This window comes from Ischnura elegans, chromosome 9 (assembly GCF_921293095.1).
Source record: "Ischnura elegans chromosome 9, ioIscEleg1.1, whole genome shotgun sequence".
NCBI lineage: Eukaryota > Metazoa > Arthropoda > Insecta > Odonata > Coenagrionidae > Ischnura > Ischnura elegans.
Genome location: NC_060254.1, coordinates 19,537,083 through 19,564,911, shown reverse-complemented (window position 1 = coordinate 19,564,911; position 27,829 = coordinate 19,537,083). Strand labels below are relative to the sequence as shown.

General features: G+C 39.3%; 1 protein-coding gene across 1 annotated transcript in view; it reads right to left on the bottom strand.

Moving 5' to 3' along the window:
* Positions 1 to 27,829, bottom strand: part of LOC124165930 — a 113,306-nt gene that overhangs the window by 54,850 nt on the left and 30,627 nt on the right. The window contains exons 2-3 of the mRNA XM_046543468.1: positions 15,353 to 15,699; positions 3,951 to 4,360 (exon numbers count right to left, since the gene is read on the bottom strand). Of these exons, the coding sequence (XP_046399424.1) occupies positions 3,951 to 4,360; positions 15,353 to 15,596 (654 nt within the window). The 5' untranslated portion in view covers positions 15,597 to 15,699. The remainder of the gene's footprint in view (positions 1 to 3,950; positions 4,361 to 15,352; positions 15,700 to 27,829) is intronic.

Genomic DNA, 27,829 nt, shown 5'->3' with positions numbered 1-27,829 from the left:
AGGGTTCGTGACCCATCCATGGCATATTTTAATGTACATGTTTAATACACGTTTTATTTTTAATTACCATTTCCTACTCGTATAATTCCGCCGTGAAATTAAATTCAATTGATTTGCTTTCAATTTGATTTGATTTGCAATTCAAAACTTGCGGGGTAATGAGACATACACAAGGTAGGAATTGGGCAAGGGATGACGCATCCTTTCCAAAAATGACTGCATTTTTAAGCTTAGGAATGAAGAAAATAGGGTAATCCGAAGGTAAAGGGTGGAAAAAAACCCGGTGTTGGCATTAAGGTACAGGCTAAACATAAGCACAAGGAGTCAAATATATCATTTTATTCTTTTACACTTATTATTCGTTTCAATTATTGCTGGTTTTCGTTATTTTCTATCACTCCTTCACTACGCTTTTTCTTCCTTTTTCATGTTGTATGGTAAGCAAAATTTTCCACGTTTATCATTAGACGTTAGTGCGTCTATTTATCAATATGGCGCTCCCTCAACTGGTCAACTGAGCTTAATCCTGCTTTTTTGCGACATAAGTGCGATATTGCAGTATTTCCTTCAGAAAAAATTTAGGTTATTACGCATCACTTTTACTATTTGCGATTTAATTAGATTAGTGTCGAAGATTCCTCTCGTTTTGCGTGGTCCAAGTTCTAATTCCAGGTGATTAAGTAAAAATTTGGTAAAATTAGGATGATATGCCACAGTAAAGTAACCACTGCACCCCAGTATATTATGCAGCAGCATTAATTACTTTGTAAATATCATAATCTTTGTGCATAGACGAATGCCTTTTTACAATATAAATGGAAAAAATTGCTATTCGTTGTCAATTGTCTATAGTGAAGTTAACTGGAAGACATTTTGTCTGAAATGGCTGGAATGAAAAATAGCGTTTTATTACCCTGTCTGTGGAGAAATATGTTTTCCTTCCAATATTTTCAAGGAAATAAGATTTTTTCTCCAAGTAATATCTGCACCTCGTAAAACTTATTTCAAACTATCATTATCCGTCCAGTGCATGTGACGCATAAAAAGTCCAGCCAAGTCAATCCTGGAGTTTCTGATGGGGATGAAAAAAAGATTGGGCAGCAACTCAAAAAGCCCATTCGCCAGTGATGAGTGTTGTCACGACATTCAAACGGCCTCGATGCACGACTTCAATTTATCCCCATCAAAATGTCTCCCAACCCAGAGACTCAATTTTAGTGATCGTGAGTTTTGATTGCCGTGTTCCCTCTCTGCGTTATCCTTTTATTCGAGCATAGGAAAAAAGTCTCAAAGCTGTAAAAACAAAATATGGATTAGAGTATCACGACTGACCATTGGTACAAATTTGGCAGACCTAATAAAAAGGGTATATGGTTTAAGGCCGGTTTATATAAATAATAGCAATAAATTATCGGTAGGCAGAGCTTAGCGTGAGATTCCAGAAACCACGTGTCGTGGTGCCATCCATGGAAAAAATGAGTAGAAGTCTTACGAGCGCATTTTATTGCAATTTAATCCTTGAAATCCAAGTATCAAACAACGCTATTGTATTTGTTCACAAAAAAAATTTTTGCCAACAAAAGTGTGGGAGTAAAATAGGCAAAATAGGATTATTTCCCGAATTTTTCCCACCATTTCCCGAATAGTAGCCATGACTTATTTTTTTAGAAATGTAATTTAGTTCATTAATAGCACCCTTTTCTAGTTTGAATTAATTGATGATGAATACATAAAAGATATTTCATCTCTAAATCTTCATCTACAAACTGCCGTTAACCAATAAGATTGAAATGTGTAGTTCTCCCTTGCATTTATTAGTCCTTTATTGTTTTGGGGGCAAAATCGAGTTACCATATTCATTCATTCGGCAAAATATCCGTCTTAATATATCTATTCGGTCGGACTTATAATTCTCTCTTCAGTTTGCTTGTAATGATACCACAGAGGGATTTTGGCAATTTTATTTACGTACTAGAAAAACATAGTGAGAAACATCTTTTGACAGTTCACACTTGGCTCAGAATAAAATTCGGTGAGGGGTAGGAGCCCCTTGGCAACTTTTAGTAATAATGAGATGACTTGAATGTACCGTAGAAACAAGAAAATCAATGTTACCTAGAGTAGAGAAAATACCACACGAGTTTTCCTCTAGAAACAACATGGCGATCTCCATGGCATTCTGCTGTCCCGACGTAAGAACTTACCATTTCATATCGGTAGGGGAAAAAACTTCTGAAAATGGTGGAAAGAATAATGAATATGAATGAAGATTACGGATTGAGTATAAATATAAACAAGACTAAGGTAATTATGATAGCAAAGACAGAAGGACTCTTGGCTGAAGAAAGAAAAATCAAAACAAGTAAAATCCTTCTAGTACTTTGGAATCATAGTTATCCAGAATGGCAGTTGTACAGTAGAAATTAAATCCAGAATTGGGCAAACAAAAACAGCACTAAGCAAGATTAAATAACTGGTGAAAGCAAGTGACATCATAATAGATATAAGAAACAGATTTCCGAAATGCTTCATAGGAAGCATTGTATTGCATATATGCAAAACGTGGACGTTGGAAAAGGGAGGAGAAAAGTCTTGGAAAGATTCGAAATACGGCAATGGCGACGAATGGAGGAGATGGATGGAAAGATAAAATAACGAATGGAAAATTTCTAAGGAGGAAAAGGGAAGAAGAAGTATGCTGAGAGAAATTTAAAAGAGAAAGGCAAAATGCACGGGACATATATGTAGGAGTAACTGCGTATGGAAGCTAACAAGGAAATGGAAGGGAAAATAAGAGGGAATAGAAGAAGAGGGAGAAAGAGGCACTGAATTCTGACGGGCATCAAAGAAGGGAGGAATTATACAGCGATGAAGAGAGAGGCCCTTCACTGCACTGTGGACAAAATAATTCTATTGAAACTGGTCTACGGATAAAATCATCAATGACGGCGATGATGATTGCTGGTAGATAACATGTTTTTAAGGTATTTTAATAGGGTAGTTTCCTTCATAAAACAAAACGAAAAACATAGATTACGATTTGTTACCCACCATTTCTGTATTCACGATGTACAAATTATTTGGTTGTAGAAATCCCAGATTAGACGAATGTTAATGGTAAATTTTAACCCCATTTGAAAAAGTCCAGATTGGCGCCCATGCGATGCCACTCCACGTGACTTCACAAGGACCTAGGTTCTATACGAGTAGATAGGAGTTATGCGTCCCTGTCTTCAATTCGTTTGATAAGGTATTACTAATCCTTATTTAAGCCAAGCGCTACCTGCTAGCAGGGTACTCTGCTACCTGCTAGCAGCCTGCATCATATCAGTGCTCAAAGACTCGCCCCAAGGTCACCTCACTTTGCGGCAGCGGGAACCAGAATGACGTCACACGGTCTTTTCCCATCATTCATACTTAGCCGTCGTGTTTTCGGGCGCTTGAAAATTTTCACTTTTCATTTAATCGCGAAAAATAGATATCGTCATTAAAAAATCTAAAAGCGTGAAATACGTACTCCAGGAGGAATAATATTTCGATTTAGGCAATAAAAAAATAAAAGGAAACCACCCTATTCTTCAGAAAAAAGTGAAGCTAGTAACCCCTTGTGATCAGTGGCGCAGCAGGGGGGGGTTTTGGGGGATAAAACCCCCCAGAGCTCAGGGAAATTTTCAAGTTTAAACCATTTTACTTAATTGGATTAATATTACTAATAGAATGGTGTAAGAATCAATTAAATATCCCTCAGAAGGCCGCGAAACTCACCATTTTGAACAATTTATCTTAAAATTCCGCAATTTATTAATCTAGCACCTACCGCTTATCCTGGTGGGTATTCCATACCCCCACACACCCCAGAATTAGTTGCACCTAACCCCCCCCCCCAGCCTTAATTCCTAGCTGCGCCCCTGCTTGTGATAGACGTCATCTTCGCACAAATCTTGCCTTACCGTCTTGTCGCGAAGCATTCCTATCTTGCAGTCGAGCAGCACTGTCGAGCCGAGGCGGGCCGTCACGTTGGACCCATCCGCTCCCTCCTCGAAGTACGGCCCGGAGCGCGTCGTCAGCGAATTGGCGGCGTTGGCCACTTGGGCGTAGTCCGCGTTTCGGCCCGTCTGGTACCAAGTGCTCGGCGGGAGAGGGTCGCCCGGTTGGTGGGGGTGCAAAGGTGCGGCCAAGGACCCGGGTGCGTGGGTCGTGGTGCGGAGGAGGACTCGGAGGAGCGGCGGCAGGGGCCGGGTAGTTGGCATCGGTGGTGCGGGCGTGGTGGTGGTGTCCAAGGCTTCTTTGGGACCCTTCATCGACGTCAGAGCCTTCAGAGGGCCTCCTCCCAGGGTGCTGTTGTGGGAGTCAATCAGCTCTGCGAAAAAGAAAGAAAGTAATATGCGAAAGAATAATATTCAGACATCTTTTGCGTCAATTTTGAATCCAATTTGAAACATATTTTAAGTATGCCGGGACTAGCCGCGGTGTTAACTTCACGGAGTCACCCGTAATGCAAAAATTGGCACGACGCCTCGGAAAGCTTAACTGGCTAAAGCACTAGAACAGATATCGCGGCATTCGGGTTCGAATCCCGGTCAAGGTGAATATTTTTTTCCTCCTTGAAATTTTCGCTAAATTAGAAACATTTTACGTTAACATCAATATCCTCGTCTTCCGGTTACTCCGCGTCGGTTGCTATGTGACGACAAAAGTTTGAGATAACATGTTTCAAGTTTCCGGGGTAATATATTGAATTTACCCCTCTTAAAATTATAAAATGCATAAAAATGAAAATTTCAATTTTGTATAAAATAGTGTGGTTAGCTTCTCGTATTTGAGGTTCCAGGGCATGAAATGCAGTGACCATGCTTCCATGAAAATCTTTAGGCTTTAGAATTAATTTATAGCAGCTAAATCATAGCTGTAAACACAGATGAAGTGGTAGTCGTACTTCCTTCAACAGATTCTCACCGGATGGTGTTGTTGACACCAGTCAGCTGAGTAGGGGGTTGGAAAAATTCTATAGGTGACGATAGTTTCAGAAATTATTCTAATGGTGTTAAAATAGAATCCGGAGTTTCTCAAGGAAGCGTAATTGACCACAATGCCCTCTCCTCTGCCCCGGAATTAGCAGTAAAATAGTACATTTTCTGACGAAGTTGTTTTATATCGCCATTTAATGAAAAGAACAAGTGTTGGGCCAAGAGTGGAAACTAGAACTCAATCTTAAAAGATGCACTGCAGTACAATGGACGTCTTACATCCACTCAGTAGCTATTAACATGGTGTGGATGGAGTCTATATGAAGGCTTCAAAAGAAGTCAAATACCTGGGATTTACGATTACCTTGAACCTATCGTAGTGAACTCAAAAAAGAAATATTTTTGGCAGAGCTAGGGTCCGTAACGCAACGTAGGGTTCAACTTTGTACTCGTCGGACCGCAAAAGGAATGCGCTACAAACATATGGGACCCTATACAGAAAGACTTAATCGTGATATTAAAAAAAAAACATGCGGCATTCGTCAAAAACTACAGCTAACGAAGATAAAGCGTCAAATGGGTTTAACCGGACCTTGCTTTACAACGGTGCAGAAAGACTTAATCCGTGAACTGAATAAAATACAACGGTAAGCTTTGCGATTCGTCACAAATGCTTCGGGCATATAGACAGCGTAACCCATATGTTAAGCTTATTAGGCTGGGAGCCGCTAGAGACTAGGATGTCAAGCGCTCGGTTTACATTGCTTGAGCAACTTAGAATAAATATCTTTACGATCGACACGAAGAACATCATATTAGAACCCCGCTCTATATCTAGATCCGACAGAAGCGATAAATTAAGAAAGATATTTTGCCGAATGGATAGATATGTAAATTAGTTTTTCCCCCGAACCATAAAGGAGTTTCATAACTGCTAGCCGTCATTTTTTGAGCATTTTCTTTATAATTATGTAAATCGCTGGTGTCCTAATCCTCCCTGCCACACGCCATTTTAGGCTGTTTTTGGAGTGGTATGTAGATGCAGATGGTTGGTGACTCTACATCTCCCGCAACAGGTCTCTTTGAGGCAGCCTGTGGGTTTCTGCATATAGTAAGCAAGGACGACGGAGCTAACGATTCTTCGTAGTAGCAAAGATTTATTTCTTGGTTTTGATCATGATATTCTTTTTGGAAAATTCTGTGTTGCGTGTCTTCAAAAGGCCTACCAGGGTACTGTTTAAAGACGTCACTCAGCTCCGCGGGGAAGAGTAAAAAATAAAGAGGATATATAAGAAAGAGTACCTTGAAAACTTTTAGCTTCTCCAGCTAAGGAAAAGAACGGACTCCTATCACTCTTCCTGCTTGAATTCCCACGTGCGGAATAATTTATCCAGAGAGAGTTGTATTTCCTTCACAGACTGTTTACCCATTGAGTGATGTATGAGTATAAATCTCAGTGCATTCTAAATGCTGAAATGTTAGACCATTTGAGAATACCTAAGGTTCCCTCGTGATGTTCGTGACCCACATTCTTTTTTTCTAATTTATGAGACGTTTTTACCAGCAACTTTTTTAGTACAGGAGACTTTCGTGTAGAGATGGTTGCTGAGAAGTTCACCGTTGCAAAACTTTCCAAGGTTTTGTGAAAGTATTTAAAGTATTTTAGAATCCACAGGGAAGAAACTTAGGGATAGCAACGTTAGTTTCCTTTAAAAAAATTAAATGTTGCGGTATCTTTTCCACGTCACCAAACCTGAATTTTTCGTACCGTGCAGTGATTCCCACGATGAAAGTAATACTGTGGTACGTTAATCGTTAATCACATTTTTATTCCCTTTATCTTTGGAATCACCAAGCCAGTATGCCAGTCAGAAGTGTACTCGGACTCCCGAGTCTGATTCTGTACACCGACTCTCCTAGTAGGCTATTTTTCCATTTTTACCGAAAGCTTAGGCCAGTATCAGTCAGTAATCGTCAGCAGCCATCAATCCGAAGATGATTTAATTTTATATAGCTCTTCATTCAATTCTTTAGTCAGTTAATATTCAAACACATAAGTATTTCATGCACTTCACATCCTTCATTACCTGCTCTATGTAAGTTATCCGTCGCCTATCAATTCTGCTGTTCCCTTGCTTCTGTCCTTCATCGATAACATAAATCACAACTGAAGTGAAGTGCTGAAAAAGTTCTCCGCAAATCATTTTTTATCTCCATTCCGCATGCTTAATTACCTATATGATATTCAAATTTACTTCAGGAACTCAAAAAGTTTTGTTAATGTTGCCAAGTTGGCATGGTTTGGTTTACTTCTCCTGGCTCTAAATAATACAATTGAAACGCGATAATAACTACTGTTGGTAAATTTAAGTATACCGGGACTAGCCACGGTGATAACTTTTACGGGAGTCACCCGCAATGCACAATTGTGCGAAAAATCCACAGAGAAAAAAATCATTCGCCTTGACCGGGATTCGAACCCGGATCCCCGGAAATCGAGGGATCCGGGTTCGAATCCCGGTCAAGGCGAATGATTTTTTCTCTGTGGATTTTTCGCACTACTGTTGGTAGTATAACTGAGAGATTAAGAAATGGGTCATAGTAGAAGTGAAATTTGTCATCATCACTAGTGAAAAAAATCCTAAAATTGATTTGACTCTGTCCTCCATTCAATACTCCCTTCGGGAAATCTTTTTACAATTTGAAAACGTAGGCTATCACAAAGGGTATAGTATAGTTTCCCTTCGAAATGAGGAAAACAAATAATACATTTTTATTACACCCTGCTTTATTTCTGTAAATAATACACGAGGAATTTACCGGGGCACGTAGTGCCTCTACCTAATGCATATTTTGTAATGAAATAAATATTATGAGGTTGTCTTTTGAAAGTTGTTGTTCCTAGACTTAAATCGATCTTGTCTCCCCTTACTATTATGAATATGCCTGGACAAGGGGAAGAAATTCAATGCCACGGAGCGACGCTTTCGCCGACGAATTGGTGTAATTGTGAAGGAAATCATTCAAGGTATTTTTATGCAGTTTACGCACGAGAGACGAAGAAAAACAAGCCTTAAAAGGCCGAATTCATATTAGCATTGGGTTGGTGTGGTGTCAAAAAAGTGGACGTCCCATCCTGAGTTTGTGGGTTCATAGTTTTCCGGGTTTTCGACGGTGGCGGAAAATTTTCTGGGACTGACCTATTATTTGCTTTAGCGATGCATGGAGATACTTTCGGCTTAGAACTTTGTCCTTCGAGTGGGACATTAAAACGAAGTCCCTTTGATGCCTTTTCTTATGAAAAGACCAATTCCGGAGCCGGTTTCCGCTCCACCATTCCTTCCCTACCTTCTCTTATGGCGCAAATGGTCTAAGCTGGCGGTTGCATCCTCCAAATGCATACCATACAAAATTACCAATTTGAATTTGATGTATATTCTCTCTCCAAATTTCCTGACAGGTGCAATTGCCTCTCGTCTTCGACGTTACCCTCTCCATTAGTGGCATGAAAATATTATATGCAGCTATTGCTATTATCCTCATGGGCGGATGCGAGATTGGTAGCCCAAGGGACTATCCTCTGAAGCGAGAATCTATTTACGCCGGAGCACTAACAGTCTGAAATTTTCAGTAAAATGAAATAAAACCATGTATAAATTTGCCTATTTATCCAGTGCAAAGTTTTAAAATAAGGTGAAATAATACAATATTATCACTTAAATATAATATATGTTATCATGTACTTTTATTTTGCATTAAAAAACGACAGATTGTTCACAGAATAAATGAGATTGCTCAATGAATAAAAGAGTTTTGGCAAAACACACGGAACAAGGTACGATAGAGATGAATAAATTCAATGAAAGTGCGACGCTTACGCCCACGAATCGGCGTAATTCTGAAGGAAAGGATTATTAAAGCGCCGCACGAAACAAGTTACTTTGCACGCAGTCTCGCTCACAGGTGCAAAGTTAAATACACCAAGGATGAAGTTCGAAACTGAACTGACAAAAAATCGATGAAGTTCTTCACTTAAGCAAAATTTTCCTTCCAAAACATTTTGGGTAGTATTTTGATCTTTAGATTTTAAGGAAAATTTTGAAAAGGGTTTCTTCCTGTTAAACCTAGAATTTTTAAAATGACAGTGTTACTTTAAAACAAGTTATAAGTGGTGTATAAAATTTTACATCTTAGAATAGAGGGAGGAAATGGGCGGGAGTGATGCGTGATTTTAAAATGATAGTATCACTTTTGAACATGTACTAGTTAATGAAAAGTTTTACATCTGAGAAAAGGGAGAGGAAACATTTTACTATCTGAGATATTGGTTAAAGACTGAAGAGTCTATACTGTATTCTGTGAAAAGTTCAAGGATACACAATCCAATCATTGCCGGCTCTACTTTTTGGAATATCATTATGTTTCCACACAAAGTTTATTAAACCCACTAGGTTTCAGCACTTACTGTGTCATTTTCGAGGGTACAAAAGGGTCAAGTAAACGTTTTGTTGGGTTGAAAATTACCGATTTGTCATAACTCCTTTTAAGAATTGTATGGTTCAATCTTTACCCGTTCAACTTAGTGGAATATACCCGTGGTCCAAGGAGAAATAACGTGTTACTAGTTTTCCATAAACGTTTTATTTCTTCTAATCAATTTCGACATTTTCTGTGTGACTATCAAGGGTCTGACAAGGAGCTGTACTCTTTAGGGAGTTTTAATATTTTAGGAAGTTTAAAAGAGTTTTAAAAGTTTTTTATCCACAGAGAAAAAATCATTCCTCCCTGTGGATATTTATGTCACGGTAGCTTAACTGGCTGAAGCACTCGACCGGAAATCGGGGGATCCGGGTTTGGATCCTAATCAAGACGAATGATTTTTCTCTCTGGGGATTTTTCGCACAATTTGTGCATTGCGGGTGACTCCCGTAAAAGTTATCACCTCGGCTAGTCCCGGTGTACTTCAAATAATAGCTGTCAGTAAAATTACTACGCCATATTACTCCCATTAAAATTCTATGCTGTTATTCTAAGCCTAAATATTGAACAAGTACAACGTTACGAACATATTACGGTCGGTCTTCTTGCTGGTATCGCACTCACTACTGTGTTAGAAGGCGCATAGCTACAAGTGTTGCATGAGCGGGGCATCAAATTCAAGGACACACCGCTTGGCTTCCCTTGCTCGTGTCTCCTGTCATGCATTATACGGAAGCCGTGCGCAACGCGCGTTGAGTCGACGCTGGATCAAATTCAGCCGAACCGAGGAGAACCTATTAGCGGTTTGTCGACAGCCAGAGCTTTAAGCCAGCTCCTAAATTTACTCTTTCTTCTGCGATACTTCAAACAGCCAGAAATGCGTGACATGCTGCAATACCCTCCTAATCGTTTAGAATCCTTGGTTACGTACTAACTTAAATACTTTCCGAATGATAGAATAATAGTGGAGCTACATTTCACTTACAATGAGAGTAAAGTGCAACCTTCCACGACCATCAACGAAGATTTCAACACGATTTCCTTAGTCCAATTTCAGTAAGAGTTTAAGGTAAAGAGGGATTAGGACGATAAATGTGATGATGTGGTGGCAGAGCAAGTTGTATAAAAAAAGCCTATGTTTCTCCTCTTTCTTACCTTTCCCAAATACGTAAAAAGCTTAAATTAAGATTCTGCTGGATGGATTTTCATGAGGAGAGTGGCATGTGATCATGGGAATGGAATGCTGGAAAGGTTAAATGGAATGACTGTGTTAACTTTTTGTTACATCTACGTAGAGAAAAATAAATAAAACTTCCGCCTAGTTCCGCCAAGTGACTGACAATATGCTGCTCTAGTAAGCTCTTACCTTGTGAATCAAATGTACTAATATTCATTAAATAATATCTTCTACTTAAAAATTTATCTTTATGATCGACGTAAAATTAATAAACATTGCTACGAGTGCAACCTACAATCAAATTACAGGGCATCGCAAAGTATTTGAGTGAATCGAGAATAGAGCCCTGCAGCTCGCCTACTTTCACTCGGCTTGCAATGGAAACGAATGGATACACTTCGAGGAAATCCACACTCGAGTTGACCGAGTGTGGATGTCCTCGACCGCTCACTCGCCTCGAGTCCGCGGTCAACCACCGAGTACGAACGGAAACTGCTTGGGCGTTCGCTTTCAAGTTTGCTTTGCTCAAATACAGCGCCGGATCCAGGGTAGAGACAAGTAAGGAGCTAAGTGGTTGGGTTGGGGGAGGGTGTATTGCATTGGATCCGCTAATGTCCAAATATGTAGCTAGATAGGAGCTGCCTGAAGAGCTACGAAAAAATAGGCTACGATTTCTCTAGCGGTTGGTTGAGTGTGGCTGTACTCTACAATCTGTAGTCGAACGTAGCTGCACTCGGCTGCAGGTTTCAAATTACTCCACCAGAGAACGGGCTCCTCGTCCGTTTCTCCGATGGTAGCTGAGTACGGAAGCCGTTTTGCAAAACTCTAATCACAAGTACTGCCACGCGGAATGCATAGCAGGAGAGTTGGGAGGAAGGGGGAGTTAGGAGAGGAAAAGGGTGAAATTTTGCCGTTGGCTGGGTTCCATTTCTACCTTATCTTTTATCCGGTGCGCCTGATGAAATTCTGTTACATCGGGGAAACGAGATGCTTTGCCGAAACTCGGCTAGAAGAACACTAGCGGGACATTGGACCGGGGTACACGACGAAGTCGCCTGCTGGGGAACTGGAAGCCGCAGGACACGCGATTGATAAGTTGGAAAATACCAAACCTCGACTCAACCGTGAGGCCTTAGAAATCAAGAAATACGGACGGAATTTCAATGGAGACACCGGATATAACATAAGCAACGCATGGAACCCAGTCATACTCAAAAGGGTTCCACTTCCCATCCTAAGCGTTATTGGACTCTGAGAGGTAAGGGTTGTGCGAGGCGTGAGGCAACGTGAATGTACTTATATTTTTAGCTTTCCAGGTTCCTCTTTTGCCCTGTGCTACTGCACTTCTAAAACTTCGGAAAGAGTAAGCTGAAATAGGAGGAGTACCATATATACTATTTTAATGAAAGAATATTGAACGGATGGAAGGGCATTGCCGTTCAGTGTCGTATTCATTATACAATGTTTAATTATCATTCCATGAATTTTCGTCCCAACTGAAAATCAACTTTCACACGTATATTAATAATTCTAATAAGACTAATTCGCTAAGGAAGATCATTTCCTATGAATATTTGACCTGGAATCACTATAAAGCGTGATTCTTAATTGGAAACACGCCACCTTATCCTAAAATTAGATAGCAACAATAATTTATATATACAACTAACTCTAAGGTAAATATCCTTCTTAAAATTGTGTCGATTTTATTTAAGTATCCTAATTGGTGTAGGTGCTATACCCTTATGTAATTCTTTCTTTTTAGCCCTAAAAATGGGCTTCCTTTAATTCCGAAACGTTGTCTTGCAATGATTTATTTAATCACCCAGACTTGATGACCGACACTCGATACTTCGTAACAATACTCGATATGTATAAATGAAGAGGTTGAAAAGATATATTACGTCAATGTAAATCACTATAAATAGCCCATTGCTCACCAACAACATTCTGCCATTCTTACCATTTAGAGGAGGTATGTATCACGCCGCTAGATCTGTCTTCGTTACTGACAAATTACACTGTCTTAAACATCAGCTAAGGCCTCTAAAGCTTCAGGGTAGATACCGTATATTATAATGTACAACGGGCATTCCTGTAGAACGTGCATATTGTCTTGTGGGCGGGGGAACTGAGCAACCAGGTCGGGCCTGCGGGGATTACTCCTATCGAATTCGGGCATATTATCCCGAGAATTTTAGCGCCCATCCACATCAAAAGGGGGTGGGAGAAAGGGATAGAATAAAGGAAAGGAGGCACCGCGATTTGCGCCCGAGGATACATCCAGGGGCAAGGATTAAAGGACTTTGTGCCTGCTGTTCAAGGTATATTGAAAGAGTCTAATTATTTTGGTAGAAACGATCACATAGATATGATTAGGGAAATAGACTGAAAAACCGACATACTGGAGATGTCGTTTTTTTCCGCGTACTATAAGGCGCCATAATGCGTGCGATACTTTAACTCTAGGATTGGTAAAATAGCCTATGCATGTACGCTGAATATTTTTTTATATTTGAAAATACCAACTGCATGCATTTTTGGCTAGTTAAAATTTAAGCATTAATCATTTTCTGAGCTAAATGTTCGTTTTTCTATTGCTAACTAGTAGTTTTATCTGCATGGCTACATTCTCCTCTCCTTAAAGGCAGTGACATCATGGCAAAATTAGTACTGCCGGAACGCATTTTCCTGAACTTTTTTTTAGATGTGAAATATTCCTCTGTGTTTTTTCTTACAAGTTATTATATATATTTTAATAAAAAGATTTGTTTCGAAGGTATGTACTAGAAATTTTAGGCACCAAAATTGATATAAATATTATTTGACTATTATGTCTTTTGTATCGGCGCGTTCCGGCACCATGACACCACTGCTTAGAACTCTCCTAGTTTCTGGCCTGACCTTCGTAGTCCTGCGTTCTTGGCCTTGTCCGGCGAGCGAGCGCGTTTCTTATTAAAGCTGGGATGCTTGCATGCTTGTTGTGGACTCACAAACCCTGATGGTGGCTTCTACGGTACCTCTTAGATGTAAGTGAAGATAGGGAAGGATGGGTTTCGTATGGGACAATGTCATTGCCGTTATCGAGGCAACGTGGGCTACCGTGAGAGAAAATAGATTTTGTTGTTTCTAGAGGAATGTCGTATGGGGAGATTAATACAGAGATTTTTCTCCAGGTAAAATAGATATTTCATAGTCTATAGATGATTTTTAGGCTATTTATTTAGGAAAATATTAATTTAGAATAACTCGGCGCATAATAATGTATAATGTAGGAATGGCGGATGGGCTGATTTTGGGACAACAAGGAATATCTCTGGAAATCAAGCAATTGTTTTTCCGGAGCTTTTTGATTAGCATCGTCGTTACGTGCATTTCTTATCGATGCCATTAAAAATGGAAAAACTTCGTTAGACCGCCCATCCCCAAGTATGACGTGCACCTCTTTGTAGACATCGCTTAAAACGAGTAAAACGATGCACGTGGTACATGAAAAAATATAATAAATGAGACACCCACGTCAACACATCTTCCGTAGGTCAAATTTCCCCCCGTAGGAAATATCGATAGTTATTTCCGAGATAAAGAAAATGTTGATAAAGCTCTTCTCTACACCCTCTATAAGATTCATGATAACGTGATCTTTTAACTAATAATACTAGAGGATAATTGTGATCGTGAAGAATGTGATGCTTTATCTTACAATTTGCTGATTGCATGGTTTTTCTGTATCACCTAGCAATTATTTACATTAGTCCTCCACAGGTTTTCCAGCGGATCAGGTTTTCCATAGCCGACGTTTTTATGGTTGACACTTGTATCTTCACCAGGAAATACGAGACAACATCATATCTCTCATATCACTTGTCATCTCTGATGACAATGCACAAGTCCTGGCCCGGTGGAGTACCTCAGAAAAATTCATACGAATTGTTCGCCTTAAACCTTACCAACAATGAGAGACCACGTAACTTGCTCCGGCTTTTTCAATGCTGTATTTTTTATGGCATCCGGAATGGCGAACACATATCTGAGCTGGTAATGGTTCCCTTGGATGGGCGTTAGTTTGGCTGTAAGTATTTAATTTTCAATTTAAACAAGCCTTTTATAAGTCCATAATTGCGCGCCTCCTAACAGATGGGTCGGCTGGTGTAATGACGAGCATCGTCGACTGCCACCCAGGGGGCCCGAGTTCAAGGCTTTGTGACGGCAGTAATGCAGAATCTTAATTTTGATCATACGGTGACAAGTATTTCATTAATTTAATCGCAGTAAGCATATGCATGAGAGAAATTTTCTATCGCCATCATGGAGTTTGTATGTATAATCAAAGACACATATGGCGTAATTGTTGATTTACAATAATAAAGTTTCATTTCATCCTCTAAGTTAATTGAAATAATATTATGGCATGGCTCTTTTTGTGCACATGTACTTTTTAATTAACTCCCTTTGGAGTAATGTGAATTACACTTACATCAACACGCATATTGCTGCTCGCCGTCAACCTTAATGGCATATGCTCTCGCAAGAGGTAGTTTTCATTTTTAAATTTGAGGTTGATCACGATAAGCAATGAGAAAAATTAACATTCTAGCGCACACCAACCCTTGCTAGTAAGTCATCATATCTCCGCGCTCGAAATGACACCGCTCAAATAAATTTATTTATATGTAAGTTAGTCTAAGCCATTTATCTAGCTGTGGTTATGCGAGGAGATTTTGCTCACCATTTTCTATCGAGTTATTCCGTGGCCATTGTGACATGATGTCAGAACCGAGGATATTATGTTGTCCAAGGTTGCCCGCATCGCCTCCTGCGGTCGCGGCTGCGTCCTCGGGCATCAGTGCAGCAACTGCCGCGGAGGACGCCCAGCGATGCCTCGGTGTGAACTGGGCGATGGCGAGAAGGAGTCCGAGGCAGTGGGGGAGGAAGAGGGCGGGGAAGGAGCGCCGACGGCGTCTCGTGGCCATAGCTCATGTCTCTCCCTCCCTGCCTCTAGCCACTAGCTTCCTGAGGGGGTCGCGGGATGCCCTCAACATCTCCACCCCTCAAGGTCACGACGAAATGAGGACTCTGGAAGAAATGAGAAAAAGGACATTCATTGCTCTGCTGTTAGTTCCCTAGGAGCCCTACATCATATACTAACATACAGCATCATATACAAACCGATATGCTGTACTACTATTAGTACAGTATATCGGTTTATGGCGAGATAAATTAATCGATGAAGGCTCACTCTATGGCTTAGGGTAATTATGCAGGGCAAACGGATAGATAAATCGGTTGAGGAGAACAAACCAACTATGAACCGTTGTTATTTTTTACAAGTTATACTTTACAACACACCTTATTGAGACAGATCAGTATGACAGTGATTTAAGCCCGTTAATATATCGTATGTTCGATAAAACTCTTAAAGCAAATTACTTACAAATTGCGTAAATTTAAAAAAATTCCATTTTACCAAATTCTTGTGGAATAGAATGGTTTTAAACTTCTTTAAATCTTCTCACATGGTATATTATAACTAGCTAACATGTGTAATGAACGGATCGGCATTTGTAGTTTGTTTTTAAATAATTATTTAATACCTATAAAAACTTTATAATGGTTTTTATAAATTTCTTTTAATATATATACCCATCTTCATTTTTAAATTTCATTAAATATTTTCTGTGATGTTAGACTGTTTAATAGTCTTATTAATTGATGCTGAGTTATAATATTTGGGTAGGCTATTTTGTTTTTCCTTAAAGAAATAGGACTCCCACTTTCCTCCACACAGCCTCCTCGGTCCTATCCTAAATGCCCCCTTCCTCTCGGCTTGAGCCTTCTCCTACTCCTCATGGAAATACGTAAAAGCCTTCAATGAAAGATGTATGTTGTTTGGATCTCCTACACTTGAAAAATGACACATCTGTTGGAATTAATCGAAATAAGTAAAAAACCGTGAGGAAAATACGACGTTGTTTCATTTACCATGCTGAGTTTATTACGAATTTTATGGTACCAGTCTAATATTTCGCTACAAGTGGGATTCCGCATACCCTTACTTTCTTTGGTTAACGCTAGTGTAAAACGGTGTCTGGGCATGAATTATTCCTCTTAGACGTAATATTAACGGTGCTACCGTGACAGCTTTAATATGTCTGCAGCTTGGTATCATTCCTAAATTTTTTCAGGATGTAAAAAATCCCTTCTTGTCAACTTTTCCCATTAAAAAACAGTAAAATACAGCTAGACCAGTATAATTGGGCTCATTATTACGTACAATTGCAATGAAATGGAGAGTAGTCGAGATATCTACACTGGAAAAGTTTTGCGAACAAAAAGAAAAATGCTTTTAAGCTCCTAAAACACGTTCACTAGTTCCTACATTTTGGAGCCTTTGAGCTGAGATGTTCGCTTCAAACGAGTGTCTTTGCCTGTTCTTTGAGACAGCGGCAAGGCTTATAAGAAGGCCGTAATTATTTTTATTCGCGTCTTTCGGAGTAGAGACGGAAATGAGAAAGAGCCGAAGGGTAAATGTTAGAGAGGGTGAAGATAGGAGCTGGAATGAGGTGCGCCCAAGGCAAGAGGGTTGGCTTATGGGGCGAAGGAGTTTGGGCCAGTTTTACGACGCGAGGGAGACATCGCTTTAAGGGTGAAACTCTTTTAAGGTTTCAAAGGGCTCTTGACGATAAGGGACCAGGAAAAAAGAGATACGGAATGACTTCTAAGAGGGAGTGAATGGTACTAAAAACGGGCATTGGCTGTAAAAATAGATGCTCATACAGGCTCTCTATGTATAATGGGCTCATGAAAACAGCGTGCGGATGGGATACAGTATGTATAAGGGAAAGAGACACGGTGGACAATGGTTCGTTCCCTCTTTTTATTTATCAGCTGCGCTCCTCCGCCATATTGGGCCCCTTTAAAGCGCGAAAACCATTACGAACGGCCGGAACGGCACTGCTCAGCGCGACACGACTCGGCTTGATAGAGTAACGTGGAGGGCAATGGAGGTGGGTAGCCCATTATGAACGACTGGAACTGAACGGAACGTCTCGGATCAGTACGGCAACGGATCGGCTCGGATTGGTACGGCATCGGAACGGCCGGGATGCTCTCCCGAATTTAAATCCGTTCATACCCAACGGTGTCTTGTTGCCTGCCGCGCGAATCTGACGTTTAATCAATCGCTTACCTTCCTGTTCTTGCTTTTTTTGAGTAGATGAATAGATTAAAATAAACAGTGGAAAGGCTTTCTCTTTAAAAGTGAAATATATTCCTTTTCTCAAGAATATTTCCGATCAAAGTTGGACCTGGATGAAATCTGGAAAGTGGTATTACCGCTGACCATATTACCATGGGTGAACTCTAAAAAGTCGGGGTCAGTAATTCTGCTTGGGTCTTCAGGGTCTTTGAAATAGGCCCCAGTGAAATTGGGGGGCTCCCCATGGAAAAAAATGCTAAAATTTGCCCTTGGAAACAGCATTTGAAGTACTATCTAAGACTAAATTTTATTAAAACTTTTAATAATTTAGTTTTCATTGCACTTGAAGTAACTTGCGTCTCAGAAGAGACAGCAGCTGATATATCCGAGTTCCTCCCAAAATAAAATGCCCATTTCTGTCTCAGGTCGGAATCACAGGCTACGGATGCATTCTATGTGCACGGCTAACGGCGAATTGTGCCGTTCAGGCCGTTTACATTAGGCTGTGTGGTACCGATCCATTGGCATGTTGAGTGGAGTCGTGCGAGTAGCTCGTAATGGGTTTCCTGCTTAAGTTCCTCCCATAGGGACTGCATATCTGAGGCACCTTTTCGTCCAGAAGAAGCTTGTTTTTCGTTCCCTTTTTGGGCATCTTATAACCATTTTTGGAAACTGTCGTCTGCGAGTCGATGAGGTGGGTGCAACCCTCACCTATCCGAGCCAGCCTTTTTTTGGAATCTCTTGAGTGAGGTGTTAGTAAAATTAAATTTCAGTTCTAAATTGCGCTACTTTTGAAGTTAAATCACTAATTGCTGAACTAGAATTTTAATGGGTGTTTTATTAAAGGTATATCTTCGTTTGTTTTCTCCGGGTTTCAAAAATATTCCTAAATATTTGTGGCTAAATTTTCTTCTTATCCTCGCGAGAGGCGAAATTTTATGAAGAAGAATAATGAGGCTAAGGTTATATTACAAGCGCTCTCGCATTAGTGTCGTCTGAAGTGCTTGATTAGACAATAATAGGGCTGAATACAAATTCTCAAAAAACCTCGCCGTCAACAATCGTGATTTAATATTTTCTCAAGCCTGATTCACGTGGTTTTTCTTTCGTCCTTTTCGAGTGATAACTCTAGCGATTACTCCAATGATGGCAGAATAATGAACGTATCAAGAAAATATTTTCCGCGATTTCTTCAGGGAATAGGAGTTCCATTCATTTTTCCATTCCTTGGCACGTCTTTATCTCCGTTGCTGAAACCATCGCTGGCACCGTCTTTTACACAATCTGAAATAACGGCCGCTAACACTGATTTTAGCGCCAAGTTTGCCTTCTAATGGAGTGGAAGTTGAAAACACGGAAAGCGACGGAAGAAGTGAAGGAGACCGCATAAAGGGGGCCCGATTCCACCCCGTAGAAGGCTGATTTCTGTCGTCGCTTTGGTCGCATTTAAATTTGTTTTTCAAAAATGTCCGCGGCGCGGTGATGAGTACAATGCGATCCTATTTTTTCCTATATTTGGAAAAAGCCAGAAATCTACCTGACTGGGACCTTACTGATCCCAATCAGGTAGCATTTTTACCCTCTGATTTCTGGCTTTTTCCATCTACCACAGCACCGTTGTCCTCGTTCTTTTTCTATCATATGTTCCTATGCCTTTCTTTCCTTACCTCTGAATTTATTTGAATATGTGTTTAATTTAAAGTTGATACCCGTAGATATACTTTATTTTCCCGTGAAGCTCGGATCACTTCGTCCGACAGCGACGCTAGCGGCGATTTGTGTAAACCCTTTTAAATGCGCGTTGGGAGACAACACATTTAGAGGTCAACATGAGGATGCTCCTTTGTTTTATTCGATGGAAATAGAGATAGCAAAATGACCGAGTGATTCAAAGATGGGTCGAGCCATCAAGTTTTTTGTCCCTGAGCAGCTATCGCTGTAGATATGGCTTTGAAGGGCGGAAAAAAATGATCGTTGGATTCAGTCTTTACTTTACCTTCGGCATGGTGAATTTTAATTTTTCAGTACATCCTAAGTTAAGGGTGAATTTGTGCGGTAAACTCAAAGTTGAAAGGTGTGCATTATCTCTTACTTACCTTAGAGAGACAAGTAAACGTAAATTCTGCTCTGCATAAGCTTTCCTCTGTGTCAGCGTCGCAGGGGAAAAATTGACAGAACACTAACGTTTATCCCGTTTTGCGACAAAAATCCGTGTAGTTTCGACCCCAAAAATCGGAACCCAAATGTATTGCAATGACTTAAAATTTTGTATTAAATTGGCAAAACACAAAACCCTTTACTTGATTGAAACAAGCCGCACAATTTAAAATGCTCACGTTTATTTTAGCGATTTTCCTTGATAACGATGCATGGCGTTACCAAAAAAAAACTCAAAATAAGCGTCAGGGAAGTTTTTTTAAATGCATTATAAAATATAGTCTTTTACAAAAATCGAAGACCAATCGCTGGCAATAGTTTTCAAGAGTTACGTTTTCTGCGGAAGTGATATCAAGCCTTAAAAATTTGAATGTCTATTGGTTCAGATTTTATATAATATGTTGACAGGCGTCTTCACAAACGCTATAAAAATTACATTTTGGAAATAACGCAAGCCTACACTAGTGCTAGCTTCACAAGGAGAAACTCTCAACAAATAGTAAGGACATGGAAATGAGTGAGATGATTTTTCGAACTGTTGTTGTATTATGTCTCGATAGTAATTAGGAAAAGAGACGATATCGAAAAGAACAAGGAAATAGGTGTACGTGCATCTCCCTATAAATATATTTCTCCAAGCAGTTCGGAGTGGATGTTTTCCTGGTGATAAATGAGGATCACTGCTCGTAAATAATTGCTGAACATGAATTAACAACAACGCGGGTGTGCAGTCGTTTGCAGGTGATTAAAACGACCTGCCACGAGGGTCAAATGATTAATTCGACCCAAATACACGCGTTTAGAGCTGCAGACGAATGTGATGCATGCGTGCTATTTGGGGATGAAGCCTTATACTGACAGGCATTGGAAATGGAAGTGAAGGGAAGGAGCATAGAGAACAAGAATATAGGATGAGAAGGAGAGACCACTTTTGGGGATTGCGTGTTTTGGATCGCCTTGAGGCGAGGGAAGAGGACTATTCGGTGATAAAAGGATTGGATCAAGAGGAAAATATATCAGACAGAAAGAGCCTAGGCAGAAGATGAACGGGGCGTGTTCATGCTTATGTAATGAATGAGGAGTTTTGGTTGGTTGGTTTGCTATAGTGTTGGCTTGCCACCCTTGGGGGCCGGGTTCAAATCTAGGCGGTGTCAGTGATTTGTCAGACACTTCCTTATCCGTGCCTGCTTGAGTATGGGGGACACCTCATGCTTAAAAATTTGTCCGTCGGATGGGACGTTAAGTCGTTGCCCCCTTGCCGCTTTTCGTTATGGTCGAATTACAATGTACGTTAATCCGCACTAGACAATGCCAAAATGCATGACATTTGGATGAATGCAAAAATGCAACTTGTAACCAACCAACTTTAGGGAATGGATAAACAGAAAATAGAACATGTTTTAATTTGGTTGATGCGATCGTGCATTTTCCGTTGTGGTTCCCCAAATCCGAACATGCAGCAAGGAATTAATTCGTATGGATTATGTATCGTGTGACCAGAGCTTTGAGAGCCGTGTAATGCCGGCGTAGGGTTTCTCTTCATACTTCCTTCCTTACACTATCTTATTGGATTTACTCCCTAAAGGATTGCATCAGGAGAAAAATATGTCATACTGAAAGGGACTAAACAGATGATGGACGGGCCTTTTTCCTGATTATGTAACGAATGAGGGGTTTCGGTTGGTATGGTTTTGTTTGGTTTCTATAGTGTTGGCTTACCACCCATTGGGCTCGGGTTCAAATCCCGTTGGTAGATGTATTCAACGGTGCTCGGCGAGATGTTGTGGAACATAATGATACAATGATAAATGAAGAGCAAACTTAGTGCATGACCACAGTAATTTTATTTAGTACGACGCGTTTCAGCGACCTTACTTCGCTATCATCAGGTACAAAATGCCATATTTTCGTCAAGAAGTCATATATATATACAATCATGCAAATGGGAGGGGTATATTTATGAGTCGGCGGAAATGGGAGAGGGGTTGGGGGGTAAAGGATGGGGGGAGGTGGTTGGGAGGTGGTGGGGTCCCGTTGGTAGCTGAGATTGGTCAGACACTTCCCGATGCCTACCTGCTTGAGTGGTCTACGAAGGATACCGCAAGTTCAACAATCCGTCCGTCGAATGGGACGCTAAATCGCGGTCCGCTTGCCGCTTTCCTTAATTAAGGTCTACCGACAAGGTACGTCAACCTGCGCGAGAAAGTGTCAAAATATATGCACGTTTGAATTAATGCGAAAATGTATCTTGTAGCCTCAAAACTTGTGCTAGAATATGAACAGAAAATAGAAATTGCACTCCTTTTCATGCCACCATACATTTTCCGTTCCAGTCTACCAAATTCGTTTACGCGTAGAGATATTAATTCGTACGCAATAATGTACCGCGTGGCTAGGACCTTAAGAGCAGGCTAATGCCGACGCCGGGTTTCTCTCCACCCTTCCTTTCCTATTCTTTCCTATTGTGAAAATGATCTCAGATTTCGGACGCCTCCTCTAAATAATATGCCATACAAGTAAGAAATGGTGACGGAAAACAAGAAATGTTCGGTTGGAGTAGCGGAGAAATTACAGAAAATTCGATAAGGCTGGAAGGAGTTCGAACTAAAAGTAACAATTCTGTCGGGTAGGACCCTTTTAAAGCTACTACTATCTATGTGAAATTAAAAACAAATGATTATGAAATGAAATGTCAGCAATTAAAAAAACATTGATCGGAACTATTCACTTATTTCTATTTTTGGTAAAAGAATAACGTTAATTAGCTCGGTGGTTTTAAAAATGTAGATGATTAATGAATACAGTTTCAGTTTTGAATTTTTTCAGCCGACAGCTTCATTATTTCCATTAAATTGACATTAAAGAACATATTTTGACTTTGAATGTGACATTAATTAGATAATAGCTCATATAAATTTTTTAAAGGAATCTAAGAGTAATTTTAATGAGATATCATTGGGATGTTCACTTCAATTAGCAATATTTTCAATGGATGCAAAGGCTATAAAATAATGACAATTTATTTCCCACTTGAAGAGTGGAGTATATATTTATATGATATTAAAATGGTAAAAAATTTTTAAAACGAATTATTTTTAAAGAAGTCCTAAATGGATGCGATTTTAGTAAAATAGGATATGAGACCGCCTCCTAAAATCCGTAAGGACTTACAGTCAATCAAAAGACAGCAACCGCTTTTGGCCGCGGTGAATTGTATGTAAACCCGATTTACGTCCGAATGAAATGGCATTGGATTCTTAAAGTCTTGAAGGCAATGGGCCAGTCGCTCATCGAAAAGTTGTAAGTAAATATGGAAAACTTCCTTGTAAAACCCGAGAAAAATCACTGCCAATTTATACATGGAAAAAAGTCCAAAATTTCATCATCTTAAGTAATGGCTGTATTTTACTGCTTCGAGAGAATAATTTTTTTTTATGAGATTTGCAATAGATGCGTCTGATTTTTAGGGCTGCCTTAGCTGATGATCTTCTGAAGAAACCCGAGAAATCTTCATTGCCATTGTTTGCCGGAAAAAAATTACATCCCTTATAGTTCACGGTAAATTCAATTCCTTTGCCTATCCATTCGAAAATTTATGCACCTGATTTTAGCATTTCTAGCTGTAATGATATTGAATATAAGTCCCTATACCGTGCGGTTCTTAAATAAGAACTTCCTCCGAGAAACTAATCACAAATTAAAGTATTTCTCTCATTGATAAAGCAGGTGTCGAACACGGTGTTTTTGAGATTCATTTCATGAGGTTCATATTCCGCTTCTTGAGAGACAAAGGTTTTCTCCAGCATGGTATCAGCTTATGAAATAAGTAAAGTTGGGATTATATAGTGGGAAGTTGAAAAGTGGAATATCTCGTATCTGAGTATGGTGCATTGCAATTTGTGTGCATGAAAACAGAGGGCGGCTTTAATGAGAAAATACTATGTATCAAAACGCGTTATATATGTATATCGGCGTGAACGCGCATACAGAATCGAGTTTTATACATATTTGGTTCACTAGAGTATGCAGACTCATGAAACTGGATGCAAAACACGCTTGCATTTTGTATTCATATGCCACGAGGTTATCCATTTAAATGTCTGCATTCCCAAATTGTTGTATGAATATAACATTTTACTCTCCGTCTTTTTGTATATCTATCTCTTTGCTTCCCTCTCCCTTGGGTGGTAACTGGGTTAAGAGATTTCAGGCAGTTGATCTGTAGGAAGGAAAAAGTGGGAATTTTTGGCTCAAGAATACGAATACAGAGGAAAAGGAAAAAGAGGAAGAGTAGAGAGAAAGAGACAATTGGGGAAAAGCAACTGGAATAAATATTCAGCTAGGAAATCGGCTTTGAAGTCACATGCAATCACATTACCACGTGATAATCTCTTTGAAATATTATAGAAACAATAGACAAATAATTGTCATTCTATCGTGTAGACGTAATTTTAAAAACGTTAGTCTGTCCATCAATAGATTTAAATTGTGGACGAAATATTATCTTTGACAGACGAACATAAGGATTCATTTACTTCATATCAACGTAATTATTTGCAAGTTATGCGCCTTACTACCTGTTTTAGTATATTAATACATATTTACATAGGAGTTCTCGAGGTAACAACAGCATATAAGATACACATAAAAAATATTATCAATGGGTACGTGGTATTAAATGTTTTACAAAAAAACATATCTTCTGTAATTGGCAATGTGGCCTTGGCAGTTAACAATGATACCTCGAAAATATTGTTGAAGAAATTTGTCAGCACAAATTCATACAAATGTTAGCGTAAATTAATTATAGTGGAAGACTATCTACCAATGATTTTAATCTGTGGACATAATATACCATTTGGCACTCAAATCAACATATGCTAATTACCCCGCAAGCTGCCTCAATAGGCGTTTGGCGGGAGAGTAAAGTTGGGACACTCTCCGTTAACAAAGAGAAAATAAATCTAGATACGATGTTCTGCCTAGCAACTAGGTATTGAAGTCCGTTATTGTTCTGGAGAAAAATGAATCTCTATGTGTTCGGCAAAATGTCTCTCGTAATTAATAGTTTCTGAAAATCTGGATATAAAGTGGGGGTCTAACATGTGTTCTCCGTGTCACTTTGAAAGATTTATATTCTCAATTGCTCAAGCAATCTAAGCCTGGCGCGCAGCCTCCAAGTCTCTGGTGACTCTCAGCCTAAATCTTTTAACATCTGTGTAACGTTTTCTGTACGCTCGTAATAGTTATTGACGAATGGTGCAGATTTTCTTTGTATTTTATTAAGTTCGTGGTATTAAGTATTAAGTCTCCTAAGGGAATGTGCCGTGATTGGTAAGAACTAAAAGTGGGTACTTTCATTTCGTATAAACGAAATGGTCTTCCGATATTTTTCATTACGGTTGTTGATTTTTGGCAGTGTTTGATAAATGCGTGCGCATCCAATCACAGTTATGACCACCCCTCCCTCTTTTTGGTCCATTGTGGAATAAAAATGTCCAATTCGGATTAATGTTTGTGTTCGGGGACAATATGGAAATTTTAAATTATTAAATAGATACTATGTTTTAATTTTTTCTGTTTTTCAAGTTACCTTTTCTTAACGAAAGCAATAATTTAACGTGGCAACATTTTTGACGCTTTAGACTAATATTTGTGCTTGAATAATTGAAAAATTCATATAGAGAATGGAAAGATGGCTGTAATTATTGCGTACTTTCATTTAAAAATTACTACCGTAGAAATGCAACTTAAGATAATGTTTATTGAGAGGTGAAGCTAATTGTTTTGCGATCGACCATGATTAACGGTTCTGCATGAGTTGCGCAGAACTCTAAAATCTCTCTACCCATAATAGCAATACCTAGTGGGAAGAGATTACTTAAGAGGGCGAAGCTTTGGAACGCCATCTAGGGAGAGTATGCAGAGTGAATGAAGTGGAGGAGGAGAGGGGGTGGAGGAAAGTTGGGCTTGAGGCGGGGAAAAGGAAAAGTTTATGGGGAGGAGCAACCGCGACCCTGTCCCGTTGATTCATGGCTCGGAGAGGATTCCCTAACCTTTAATGTGCGTCTCTCCGGGATTTAAGACTTTTCCGCTCGTCTCTTGAGGGGTTTGAGGGGGTGGTCGGGTAAGGGGTGAGGCAAGAAGAAGGAAATATATATATATGTAGGGGAGGTTGGGAGGTTATATATAGGGAGAGGTTGGGAGAAGATTGTAGGGAAGGGGAAAGATCGGGGAAGGAGAAAAATGGGTAAAGCGATTTGGAGAAATTTGGTAGAAGTGTGTTCATAAGCGCACGGTTCGGAAAGATCGAACTTCGCGTCGGAGGAGTGTGGTAAGTGGATGGGAATTAATTTGCTCAAGGAATAGTCGGAGAAGGGATGGAGGACCTATTCTCCTGGAATGCTTAAAGCTCAAGTGGAAATAGCTAAAATCATATCATGGAAAATTAAATTTTGTTGCTAGTATCAATCAGACAGTAAAATTTCATACGAGATGACTGATATGATGAAAATATATTAGCGTTAAAGTAATCCTACAGTGAGGTAAAGCATAAATGGTATCTTTGTGTTACTACGTCATGTAATTAATATGCTGAATCTGGTAATTTTTCCCCTCTGTAGAAGTGTGGTATTCGTTGAAAATTCGTCCTTAGGCCGGATTATAGATTGAATTTGCTATAAATTATCCTCACGGAACAGTTAGCGCCATATCCTATTATCGTTGCGTCTATGATTGGCGTTTGAAGAAAATATAACGCAGAATCTGGAGAAATTAACTTAAAATTAGCTTTGGGGTTGGTCGCTTTTTACGTAACGGGAAAATCATCATGAGATTTTAGGAATGCACAGTGTCGTTTTAATTTAAGTGGTTCATGTGCTTTTTTCCCACGCTTTGTTAATTCAAGCCTTTAATCTTGGAAGAAGGCATCTTCAAACAAAAATTAACGAGCATACAATGTGGAATGCAGAGGAGAAAGTCGAGAATAGACAACGCTGCAGCTAATAAACCACTCAACACAATTTTAATACAGTGCTTGCGGTAGTTGGCGGTTAGTTTTTCAGAAGAATGACAGATGGCATACAGTGCGCGATAATGTTATTATGAACGACCGAAAGCCGTTAAGATCCTTTTCCGTTAAGAGATTTATTTAATTTTTCCAAAAATGTTTTTATAATACGGCCTTCCTTCGTCGAAGGGGCAAAAATAGCTTAGCGCATATTGTTATTTCTATCATTAATCACTAATTTCTATCACTATTTTTATCTCTATTTAAATTAAGGAACAGGTTCATTGGTTTAACAATAACTCAAGACCCGATTTAATGGATTCTTATAGTCTGTAGCTTAAAAATTAAAATACTAAAATGATCTCTCCTCCATGACATCATTTTATTAGGAGAATACAGTAATAAAGACTTCATTGTACGAAGGGAATTCAAATATTCTGGACGCTAAGGGGGAAAGTTAATTGTGTGGGAATTTTAGTGTTGTTAGACGTCCATGCTCTATCGTTTGAGTGTTACAATGGAAGTTTTATTGAGGGAATTGGAAAAGAGATAAAATGATGATGAATAAAGAGAAAAAATTACAGAAAATTAAAAAATCAAATTTTTTAACTACATTGGACTCAGAAAAAATATTTACAGAGAAATTATTTGATGTGAGATGTTGTAATTAAGTTTACCACCTTTTTTGGTTTAGAACATGTACTCTCCAATTTTTTTAATTTAAATGTGGGATTTTGGGTCATGGTACGATGGCTCATTTTAATTTTTTTCAGTTCTAATAAAATGGTGGTTTAAAATATTATTTTCCAATCGATTTTCATATTTTCTTATTTTCAGTTTAA